Source organism: Ambystoma mexicanum, chromosome 7p (assembly GCF_040938575.1).
Source record: "Ambystoma mexicanum isolate Mex_15411 chromosome 7p, UKY_AmexF1_1, whole genome shotgun sequence".
NCBI lineage: Eukaryota > Metazoa > Chordata > Amphibia > Caudata > Ambystomatidae > Ambystoma > Ambystoma mexicanum.
This window is the reverse complement of record NC_090939.1, coordinates 10,635,052-10,647,505: the sequence shown is the minus strand read 5'-3', so window position 1 is coordinate 10,647,505 and position 12,454 is coordinate 10,635,052. Positions and strand designations below refer to the sequence as shown.

Sequence of the window (12,454 nt, the reverse complement as noted above, 5' to 3'; positions counted from 1 at the left end):
TGAGTGACTTAATCTGTCTTTTAGACTTTTTGCTTTTTTGAAAGTAATGTGGGCCTGGTTTTCAATGTGTCTTGCTATATCCTGGTCCAGTTTCAAAATGTGCCATTTTTTTGAAGAATTTTTTTAATCTGTTTGGCGTTTGTTCTATACTGGGTTATAAATCAAAGCTTTTCTTGTTCCTTGTCATTTGTTGTTGCTCGTTTGTTTTTGAGCAGTTCCATTCTTGATTTAACCTTTGTTTTATGATAGGATTTTTTCTAGGAGTTTTGACTTGTATCCTCTTGCTCGAGATTTTTCCATTGCTTTCTTTGCATGTTTGTCATATTCTTGTGGTTCAGTGCAATTCCTTTGTATTCTTTTTTTTTCAGAAACATTTTATTAAGTTTCCAATAAACAACAACATTTTCATAAAATGTACACAACGTCTCATACTAAGCAGTAATAATCAAAATTACAGTACATTGTAAATATCATATTTTGCGCATTCTAGCATAATAACTATATCCAATGAATTCAAGGAACATACAACTAATACACATATACAAGTACAAAAGACAACACAAACAGGAAGAGGAAAAAAGGGAAAATGAGAAAGAAAGAGAAAAAAAAAAAGGGGGGGCCTCCCTCACCAACATTTTCGTAAAAGGCACAGTCATATCTGTTATATTTACAATTCCTTTTTATTCTTAATATTTTGCCATACGGGATATTTCTGATGAAGTGTTGGGGGTGATGACTTTTAGCATGCAATATAGTGTTTCCAGCAGTAGGTTTGACATACAATGTAGTTAGGATTCTTCCATTTTGGATATAAATTTCCAGGTCTAAGAATTGTATTCTATTCTGACTTTGATTGGTTGTAAATTGCAAGTTGTATCGGTTGGTGTTAAGATAATTGACATATTCTTTTAGAGTTTCGGCATTTCCATTCCAAATTAGAAGAATATCATTTATGTACCGGTCCCAATATATTATGTTGTTGAGTTTGGTGAAAGCTTCATGGGACCAGGCATGTTCTAATTCAAAGTGGCCTACATATAGGCTAGCATAACATGGTGCACATTTCGCTCCCATGGCCGTCCCCTGTTTCTGTCTATAAATTTGATTTTTGAACATGAAGATATTGTTGTTCAATGTAAAGTGGAGCATTTCAAGAAGCATTTCATTTTGTTTATAGTACGAAACTGATCTTGTTTTGTAAAAGTAGTTGGTGGTATCAAGTCCTTTGTCGTGTGGTATGCTTGTGTATAAAGAGGAGACGTCCAGTGTGACCAGTAAATAGCTTGGTTCCCAGTTGATTTCTTCAATTTGCTGGATAACATGTTTGGTGTTTTTTATGAATGAAGTGAGACGCAGTACTAGAGGCTGTAAATGGGTGTCGATGTATTTTGATATTGGCTCTGTGAGTGAGCCTACTATTAATTATTGCTCTGAAAGACGGAAAGTTGGTATAAGGTTTGTGGATTTTGGGTATGAAATATATAGTACCCAGTATCGGGAAATTGTTGGTAAGAAAATCTTTCTCCATGCCCGTTAGTAGATTTTGCTCTGTCCAATTTTTTACCATTTGGGTCCATTCCGATATGAGTTCTTCTACTGGATTTGCTTTGAGTTTTTCATAGCACTGATCTCGGTTCAGATGTTCTTCCACTGCTGTTATATAGTCCTTAGTGTTCATTAATACTACATTTCCTACCTTGTCCGCTTTTTTGATCATTATTTCTGTGTTGTTTTTTAGCTCTTCTATCGTGCCCTCACAGGACTTAGAAGACCGCTCCTCAGACTAACCGGCGTTGGGTGAGGCATGCCTCTGCTCAAAGCATGGGGCAGATGCCTTGGCGTTCAGCCACGCCGCCAGTCTACTGTGCCTGTCCTTTGTCGTCTTCTTGGAGAATCTGCGGCATATCTCGCAATCTCCTTCCTTGTGGTCTGGATGCTGGCAGTAGAGGCACTGCATGTGTTTGTCCTCCACAAACACATTTAGAAGCCTGCACTTGGTACAGGACTTGACGAGGGACCTTCCTTCTTTCTTCTCCTCAGTCATGGTCGGAGGGCGCGAAGAAGGCCGATGACCTTCTGGAAACTTCAACGGTCTTCGCTATTGAGGAGCACTGAACTTTACCGACAACTGATCTTCGCTGTCAGCAGATAGAGAGAAGAGTACATAGGCTCTTTTGGAACAAAAATAGAACCTTTTTCTGTGGAGAAAATGTAGAAGTAACTCGCAGAGCAAACTCGAAGACTTCCAACACTGAAGCATGCATTAAAAATCAGAAGTCGGCTGCCAGAGGAGGGGCCTAGGGAGAGGGATGTCATTGGATGGGAGCAGTATGACCCAGAGGACAGTGATTAGTTTAGAGGAGAAATACAGTTTGTAAATGAAAGTGAAATGGTTTTGGCCACTGGCCATCTTTAAACGGGCCACGGTCCAAATACAGAAGCCCCAGCGAATTCAGGAGCTCCTTAGGAGGTGACTAAACATACCGGTTGTAACCTCCCCCCCTACCGTCGCCATAGGGTTCTATAGGCGTAAAGTCCTAGCCCTACCTCTCCCCTGTCTAGCCTTGAAAGGTGGTGTTCTGGTCAGGTATCCTCCTCGGGGTCTCTCTTAAGGTGGTTGGATTTGAAGAAAGCCTACAGAGCCCTTTCTCCAGTTCTTATTTAACATTGCAACACTTGTACACATTCCTAAAGCGACGCCTATTGGGACCTGTGACTCTAAACTTGAGGAAAACCATTTCCGGTTCTGGAAGCCCCTCAAGACCTCCCCTTTGCCTCTGCCTTTGCCCCCCTTCACCCCTGTTGATCTGCTTCTTTCTTGGCATCGTGCACCTGGCCACCCTCTGTCACTCGGGCCCAAGTAGCTGCTCACCCTACCACCCTCCTGCACTGCCTCCAGGCCACCCCCTGCACTGGGGTTCTGTATTTGTACCCATACAGCCCCCCCCCCTTTTTTCTCCTGCACTTATCAGATATACCTTATCTGACTAACGTTCACCTGCCACTTGCTGGCTGCACTACCTTGGTTTATGGCCCGTATTTATTTATTATTTTATTATTTATTCTGTTCTCTTCTCTATTCCGCACTTTCCCCCTTTTCCATGCACTTGCGCTTTCTTGAATGTCACTGGGCCTAGTAAGATCGCCGTTTTCTTTTTTGTTCTCCCTTGTTCCCCTCCTTTTTGCCTGGTCGCGCTCTGAAACACTTGTATACGAGCGCGATATAAATAAAATATTTCATTTAATTTCCTTTCTAGCTAGGGAAGCACTTTTTAAGCATAGTATATTCGTTTTCAAGGTTTTGTATGGTGTTCCCAACTCTTTCTTTTCAGCCTTTTAGTTCTCTATTGATTACTTACTTGGTTCTATTTGCTTTATTCACTTGCTTTGCTACATTTACGGTATTTCAAAACGCATTCTAAATGGTTTTTAAAAGTGAAGTGCTAGTGCAAAGTACCTCAAGGTGAATGATTAAATAATAGAAGTGAATGTTTTAGTGGGTTACCTGTGGTTTTTAATTGATAAGAGTTGTCTAAGGCCTAAATAAATAACTGTATTCTTAAACATTCTGATTAAACTTGTATTAAGAGTGCTCTGTGTGTGCTTAACGGAACCCTTCACCAGTCTCATGCCCTCCTAAATCTTAGTCTTGCTGTTCAGTCACACCACCCAGATAGAGTTTGGCTAGAAATTAGTGTTTGTCCCTGTTCATCAGAATCTGGCAACTCAAGTGGCCACTTTGCTTGGGAAAGGGCTTTCTGTTTATGGTACCAATACTTCCAGGCTGTGACCGATTTGTTATGCGCATTGTTTTCTTAGTTTTTGTAACCATCCATACGCACAAGTCACGTTGGTCGTGTGAAGTTTATCACATGACTTTGGTCACAGATATTTGCACGTTGCTTTTTCCTCATTCAAGCAGTACAGGTGGAGGAACTTCCCTCGTACCTTAGGCAGAGTGGTTAATGAGGTTTGTAAAGTCACTTTTTTTGGTTGGGATATTGATATGAACATCCGGATTGATGAATACCTGATATTACCAGTCATTGTCTGTAGTTTTTGCTTTCTATGAGCTGGTGCTCTTTATATACTGCACTGACTTTTTCAAGAAACCGTTCATACTCCAGTAGGAGGTCTTTTTTTTATTCCACTTTCTTTGCTTGGCTCAATCAGCACGTTGGTACTCTAATGACTACCCTCATGTTTCACTATTTTTGCATATCAGGAGCCTGCCGCCCCTTGCATGCTTTACTTTTGTTCCGAGATATTGATTGCTTTTTTACAGAAGGTATCCGTCACGCACATGCTTCACATGCGTTTTTATCGGCACTTTGGCACCTTAATGATTGTTTCTGTGCCTTTCATGACTTACGCCTCGGATGAAGTTTTCCAGTTTGTGACCATCTTACTCACATCGTGCTAGAGCAGGTTAGGAATTTCTTCAGCTCTTTTTATCTTTCTTAGTCTTTCATTTCTTCACTTTCTCTAGTTCTGATTTAAAACTTGTTTATAATGTACAAATCATGATCTGCACAGTGTGTATAAAACTGCATTGCTTCAACATTTTACATGAGCTATTGGCTATTATGGATGGATATTACATGTGTTTTAGGGTTTATTCCGATCCAGACCATTAGTATTGCTAGTTCCATGTGCTTACGGTAGATAGGGGAGCTTTTGGTTCACTCACTTGTTATTATCTTGTTCTAAATTGCACTGAATATCATATCGTAGCTAGTGGTTACTAGGTCAAAATGCATAGTAAGAATATTCTCTACTGTAACATATTTTGCCCTGACGAAGTACCTTTCTGGTCCAAAGCTCATCGGCATCGGCTACCAACAGTTATTAAAATGGCCACCTTGTTTTCTATATGCAAGTTGTGCCATATAACATTGGTTAGAAATGACTGAAGTAAATGTTTTGATTATGAAACCAACCATTTGACATGGTAGATTTTGGGTACGAAGCCCTCACCGCAGGCTAGTAGCCTAGGTCTTTGCTGAGTGTGTAGTCAGACTGGGCCATAAAATTGACTCGGGCACCAGTGAAAAAGTGGCCCACAGTTGCAAATGACAATACTTTCCTTTTGTGACACTGTTTGCATAGTAACCAAGGGGGAGTGTTTTAATTAAGTGTGATGCAAATTGTGCATTTTAAAGAATATTTATTCAGCAATGCTGGTCAAAACTACTAGCCGCATGGTGAAGTAACTCATCAAACTGGCCCATATTGGCCAAAAAAGTGGGCCACTTTGTCCAAAAAAACTAGCCCGCACCAGCATTTTGCGTTTTTGGTTCGGTATATGCGAAGACAACTAAATCTCCCAATGAAATCTAGAGAATACTTTCCCAACAATAACAGTCTAAAACACGTTACCATCTATGAGCGAAAAACAATATCAAAGTCAATGGGCTTGAAAAGTCTGCAAGGAGATAGGACAGCCAAAGTCAATTTGAAACAGTCTAGGGAGCTGAGGCACTTCTTAGATAAAATGTCTTGCACAAAGTTAGAGAGTTTGTAGAAATCACTTGTAGGGTCACAAGCCGTTAAGCCTGTGCAAAGAGATTGGGAATCAACTGTAAAGGTAAGCTAATGCGATTCCCAACTGAGAAAAGCACAACTAAAAGACAGTGAGGTAAGTACACTACCTCTGGTTTGAAGAAGAGTGGTCCAGCTGGATTCTGTACAGATGCAGACCCTGGGTTCCGGAGGCCAGTCCGAGCCGGTGTGTAATTGAGTGTCTAGTGCAGGTCACTCTGAGGGTTTGCAGCTCACTCATGTTTAAGCACTTGTTCTATTGTTTGACAATCAACTTTTGTAAATACAGTGGTGCCCACTCACACTTCAGTCACATATCTTTTGCCACCAGCTTGCACACATAAAAGTAACCAAAAAAATCACAAATGTAAAAAGCTAGGGTGATACAAAAGTATGCCCAATTCACTGCATTGTAAGATGCTGTGTGCAATGTAAAATGATTAAAAGGGAAACAGGTTCCCAGTACTGATTAGAGGTAAAGTGGGGTTTGTTTCCCAGCACTGATGGCCTGGAGGACTGATTAGGATCCCCAAGGCAAATGAGCAAAAGGCAGGGAAGGTGAAGCTGAAGGCTCTACTTCTCCTGGGAAAGTCCAAACAGGTCAAAAAACAAAGCAAAAAGATTGGAGGTCAATAGAAAATATGGAAGGAAAGGTGCCAAAAGATACAGGTTTCCTAATACTGGGCCACGTTGGACACATCAAGAAAGTTATGGAAGAAAAGGGATACAAAATATGCCAATGGAAGGTGATGCATGCAGCCTAAAATCAACAAGGAATCTCAAAAAGGGAGACGGGGTCCCCTTGCACTTAAATATTCGGGACTGATCAGAGCCCCCAAAACATATGAGCTAAGAAGAGTAAAGAAAAAAGGATTTCTTACGTGGAAATGTCAGGACAAGAATCAAACAATAGGTAAAGGTTGGGGGTTCCATTGATGTCAATGCAGGAAAAGCTGCAAAAAGAAAACCTTTCCTAACAGCAGGTGTTCCCTGATGTTCTTTGGTTTCAATCTGGCAAAGCAACAGCACTCCATGCAACAAGGGCCGGATGGTACACAGTAGGCATCTGGATACCCAACCATGACTAACATCTTTGCATTACACTGTGAGCCCCATGCCACAGCCACAGACTTCCCATAAGAAAACACATTTCAAATGTAAATCATTCATCTCAGAAAATGTCATTAGAAAAACACAGAATGACCATACAATGATGTTGCACCAATCAAAAGCCTTCAGGAAAACCCAAATGGTAAGAGAACAAAACAGTAAGAGGAATGAATAGTGGACGTACAATGCGAGGCTGAAGCTTTGGTGCAAAAAGTGGAAGGACTGCTGGGCTAACCCAGAACAAGAAAGTCACAGCAGAGAGTCTGCAAACACAAAAAGGGACAAAGGAAAAGATACATCTAATTGGAGGGATGAACTTGGATTTTTTGATTTCTATTCTTCCCTCTAATTCTCCTCTTCCGGTCTTCAGATGCTGCCTTCCTATAAATAAATACTGTATATTGTATATGCACATGCCAGGCAGCGAACAGCTGGTAGACATCCCGAGTGCAGCTCCAAGACCCAGCTCTGGTAGCACATAAAAAGTACACTGGTAAAGCCAACAGTTGGGCTTTTGTATAAGAGGCTGACAATGTGGCCGAACGAGTAGCATTGCTAAACTCATCTCCTGGTCCCCCAAAATTATGGAGGAGCCAGTTGCTGGAAAGGTGTACAGAATCCCAGCCCACCTATGGCCAGCCTGCCTACCCAATGCCACTCACCATCCCCTGCCTCACTGCTACATGACTCTCCAGTAGGCACCCACTCTGGGAATACATGGATCTTTCGGTCTCTTGTTCTGACATGGGCAGAGAGACATGGTCAACGCCAAATAGTGCAGATGGGATGCAACACAGAAATGAAAACTAAAAGTGCACACACACGTACACACACACACACGTACACACACACGTACACACACACGTACACACACACACACGCACACACACCCACCTACCCCCCCCCCTTGGCTGGCTGGCAGGGGGTCGGGGGGACCAGGGAGGGGGAGCGAGCATAGCACTTGAATGGAGACAAAAGGGTAGAAAATGGACACAAACACCAAGGTGTGTGAAATGTGTTCTAACCTGACATTGTGGCCATGGTCACATTTCCTTGCTGCAGTGCAGACGCTGGCACCACGATTCCTTGGGCACTCAGGCTGCCAATGGTGCTGTGAATTTGCTACAAAGTAGAAGATAAAGTGAAATTGCATGAATGTGGAACACATATCCCACCCATAACACTGGCAGGGCATTTCATACATTGACTATTTCTGACATAGCAAAGAGAAGAACAAGTTACTTTCTTACCTGGTAACGTTCTTTCGATGGGATGGTCCGACGACGTATTCCATATCTATGACATGTAATCACCACAGCACAGCTGTGGTGATTACATGTCATAGATATGGAATACGTTGGAGGACCCAATCCCCTCGAAATACCATTTTAAGAGATAAATGTGTACTTCAAAAGTATGGTTAACCAGGGGATACAATTATTATTATTGTTTATGTTTATTATTTGTAGTGCGCGCCTAACCCAAAGGTAGCAGGGCGCAGAAGAAGCAAGAGGATTGTGAAGCTTAGGTTACAGGAGCGCAATAGATGGAGTCCAGCTCAGGTTACATTGCTGGATGACATCAAGAACAGTGAAAGCCAATACGGCAAATTAGAATTACAGGAAATATACAATATTTACAGGTTAAATGATATGTCTAAGCATAGACGATCAGTAGATGTACAAAGTTATACACAATTTACAGTAATTAAGTATAGCGCAGCAAGGAAAAGCATTGTCATGTTCCTTGAGCCAGAGGATGATATTGGATCTGAATTGAAGGTAAGGAAGGTCTTCCCTGATGGATGGTAGTAGGGAGTTCCAGAATTGTGCTGCTTTAACAGGAAAGCTATTCCCTCCAGACATAGTGCGTTTGAATCTTGGCACCAGAAGGAGGTTAGAGCTGACCTTTCTGGTAGGGCGGCAGGATGCTTGTCTGGTGAATCTCGTTATCAAGTATTGAGGGGCAGCTTGGTGGAAGCATTTGTGAGTCAGGGAGACGGATTTAAGGAATATTTTGTCTTTCGTTGAAAGCCAATTGACAGCTCTTCTAGTCTCTGAGATGCGGGCTTTTTTCGGGAGGCTTAGTGCAGCTCTTAAAGCAGTATTTTGTAAAATTTGAATTTTGTACGCGATATATTTGTTGCTGCCTACATATAGCGCATTACAATAGTCCAGCTTGGACAGGATCAGAGCTCTGGCTAGGGTGATACAGTTAGTGGGAGAGAGGAATGGTTTGGCTGCTCTAATAGGTTTGTATGTATAAGATGTGGCGGATGCCATGGCATTAACTTGTTTTTTGATGGTAAGTGTGGAGTCTAAATAGAAGCCAAGGGTTTTGATCTCCATGGCTACGGTGGTGATGTTGTTGTCAATTACAAAGGAAGAGTAATTTTGGCCTAGTTTGTTAAGGTTGGATGTGGTGGCCGAGATGAAGAGTTCTGTTTTGTCATCATTCAGGCATAGACCGTGTGAGGCCATCTATGCCTGGATGATCAGGTTATTATTGTTAGTGTATTTATTGAGGGTGGACTAAGCTTCGAGAAGCAACAGAGTGCTTTACAATCATAGAAGGAAGGAAGGAAGAACACAGTGAGGGAAGCAGAGATCAAATGAGCAGGGAGTGGAGGGTGGGGAATTGGCAGAAAGGGATCTTGCTGGTTGCTGCTAAAAAAAGTAATATAGAGCGAGGACTCGCAATAATGCCCATTTTCAGTGCTCTCATTCGAAACTACATAAACATTTGTGTCCCATGTTGGAAATGATTCAATGCTAGGAGCCTGTAGTAGTGTGCTATGTCCTGTCCTTCTGGCCATAGCTACACGTTGTAGAATGCAGAAGGCATGAGCAGCTCAGGAGAATGTTGAGTGCATACTGCGAGTGAGTACTCCATGGAGGTCAGTGGAGCCCACAGACTTCTCAAAGAACTAGAGGGCCACCGGACGCAGCCATGGAATCCATCACCTTCCGATGGTGGCAGCAGCAAAACAATCATGCATGGCCCTCCTCTGTGCTGTCCTGAATTTTAAGGTAATGGGGCACCGGACACACATTACATTTCCCTCCATATGCAGTTGTGCACAAAGTGTTTTCTGGTCTGTATGCGTTTTTTTCCTACTGCACATTTCTTCAGAATTTCCTGCTAATAGTATTGTTAGTTTTGCAAATAGCATATACAACAGCGCATCGTTACCATTGGCATGGTCTGTGGGCGATCACGTGGTGGGTTGGGAAGGTTAGTGAGGATAGAGGTTGTGTAGGACCAGGAGGAACTGGCGTCTTGTGCGAGTCTGCTTTCTAGGTGTGTTTGGATTGTGCGCACTGTGGTTACTGTGTCAGGAAGGGCAACGTCCAGTGATTTGTAGGTTTGTTTGAAGCAGTTGGTTTTGTGCTGGATGTGTGGATTATGTGTAATTAGGCTGAACTGTTACATTATGTGTTGCCATATTAACTATTTCCGGTTTTAATCTGTCCATCTGCAGGAACATGTTATCAAACTGCAAAGTGATATTGAACAGGAGCTGCAGCATGTATGACAGGTGGCTTTAAGCATTATTGGAAAATACATGATTTTTCTGTGCAAAACCCAGAGCTGAGCTTGTAAGACATGCATTACTTACCGTAGTAGCATTTCTGATGATTGTATCTGCTTTAGATTCACATGTTGTGCATATAGTCTGACATCTAGTTGTAATCGCAGAGTATTGCATCTTGACTTTCAAGGATCAAAAGGGGGACGTAGACATGGGCGTGCTTGTAACAGTATACCTAATGTGACATGTAGTGTACCCAAAAATCTCTCACGCTCTGGTTTTTGTCTGCCGTGAGGGAGCCTTATGACTACAGAGAGAGAAAGGAGTAAAATGTCTATGTTCCTTCTACTCCAAGAGGGGAGGAAGGGTGGGCGCATGTGAATCTAAGCAGATGCAATCATCAGAAATGCTACTACTGTAAGTAATGCATGTCTTCTGATGCTTGTGGATCTGCTTAGAATCACATGCTGTGCATAGACTAGCGAGCAGTATCCAGAGATGGTGGTGAGATGTGAGAAGGAACAGTAGTAAAGAGATGTCTTAGTACCGCTTGGCCCACCTTCGAATCAGACCTAGAGTGTGTATCTAGGCAGTAGTGTTTTGTAAAGGTGGGTACAGAACTCCAGGTTGCTGCTTTACAAATGACTCAAGAGGAACATTTGTAATGAATGCTTTGGTAGCACCTTGTCCCGGGACTAGAGTGTGCTGTAGGCATGAAGGGCAGATCCCTCTTGGCAAGAGTAACACAGTGTGATGCATTTTACGATTCAGTTGGCAAAGGTAGCGGGCGCCCCTCTCTCGACAGAACAAGGCCTGATAACCTGTTCAGTGGTTATTAACCACTTGAGAGTTCGCAGCCACTGCTTTTACTCACTGTGCCTTTCACAGATGGGAAATATCCATTTGCATATCAGTCTTTGTCCTGCCCAGGGGCAGTCCAGCACCGAAATGCAATGGCAATTCCAACCTGAACGAGAGTACCACCAGCAACCCCATACACGTGTTTCACCCTTGTTGGGGATCATCAGTGAGGTGAAGCTGATGCCTCTCTAAGCACAGTGAGAGGGAGACCACGTCTGGTTGCCCCCAGGAGACCTAGGGTTACCAATCCCAGGTTCCTTGAAATTTAGTTGGCAAAGGTAGCGGGCGCCCCTCTCTCGACAGAACAAGGCCTGATAACCTGTTCAGTGGTTATTAACCACTTGAGAGTTCGCAGCCACTGCTTTTACTCACTGTGCCTTTCACAGATGGGAAATATCCATTTGCATATCAGTCTTTGTCCTGCCCAGGGGCAGTCCAGCACCGAAATGCAATGGCAATTCCAACCTGAACGAGAGTACCACCAGCAACCCCATACACGTGTTTCACCCTTGTTGGGGATCATCAGTGAGGTGAAGCTGATGCTTCTCTAAGCACAGTGAGAGGGAGACCACGTCTGGTTGCCCCCAGGAGACCTAGGGTTACCAATCCCAGGTTCCTTGAAATTTTACGATCCACTTTGAAATAGCCAATTTAGAGACAGGATACCCTTCTCTACCAGCTGCCACTGAAACAAAAACCTGTTTGTCTTTCTAAGTGGTCCTGTCTTTTCCAGATAGTAGATGACTGCTCTCTTACATCAAGCGTGTGGAGACTTCTTTCCGCCACGGTAGTGGGGTTCTGGAAAAAGGTGGGTAGTTCTATTGATTGGTTGACATGGAACTTTGAAATAAATGTAGGCGCAAATCGTGAGTGCGCAGGACCACCTTTTCTTTGTGAATCATGCCAAGGGTCTAGGACTGAAAGAGCCTGTAGTTCACTAACTCTTCTTATTGAAGTGACTGCCACCAGGAAGGCGGTCTTGTAAGTGAGAGCCTTAAGGCTTGCCTTATGCATAGGTTCAAATGGCGATCCCATTAGACTAGTTAATACCACATTCAGGTCCCATCCAGGAGCTGGGTTTGAAATAGGGGGATGAAGTATTTTAGCCCCTTCCATAAAAGCCTTGATTACTGGGATTTTCTGGGACTTAGTGTAAGCTGAAAGTGCAGCTAAATGGACCTTCAGGGAATTAAAAACCAGACCTGAGTCTACTAGGTGAGTCAGGTACAGGAAAATATGTGTCCGTGAGAAGTCTATGGGTTGATGTTCTTGGAATTGCACCAGATGATGAAGCGCTTCCATTTGTTGGAGTAGCAATGTCTGGTGTTAGGCTTTCTTGCTTCTCTAAGTATCTCCATGCATCTTTGAGGAAGTTGGAAGTGTCCGAACTCTTATGACCTCAGGAGCCAG

General features: G+C 42.9%; 1 protein-coding gene across 2 annotated transcripts in view; it reads right to left on the bottom strand.

Annotated features, from left to right (window-relative positions):
- PKNOX1 (PBX/knotted 1 homeobox 1) overlaps positions 1-12,454 on the bottom strand; it is an 817,124-nt gene that overhangs the window by 412,578 nt on the left and 392,092 nt on the right. For both annotated transcript variants that reach the window (XM_069635659.1, XM_069635660.1), the window contains one exon: positions 7,677-7,773. In XM_069635659.1, the coding sequence (XP_069491760.1) occupies positions 7,677-7,773 (97 nt within the window). The remainder of the gene's footprint in view (positions 1-7,676; positions 7,774-12,454) is intronic.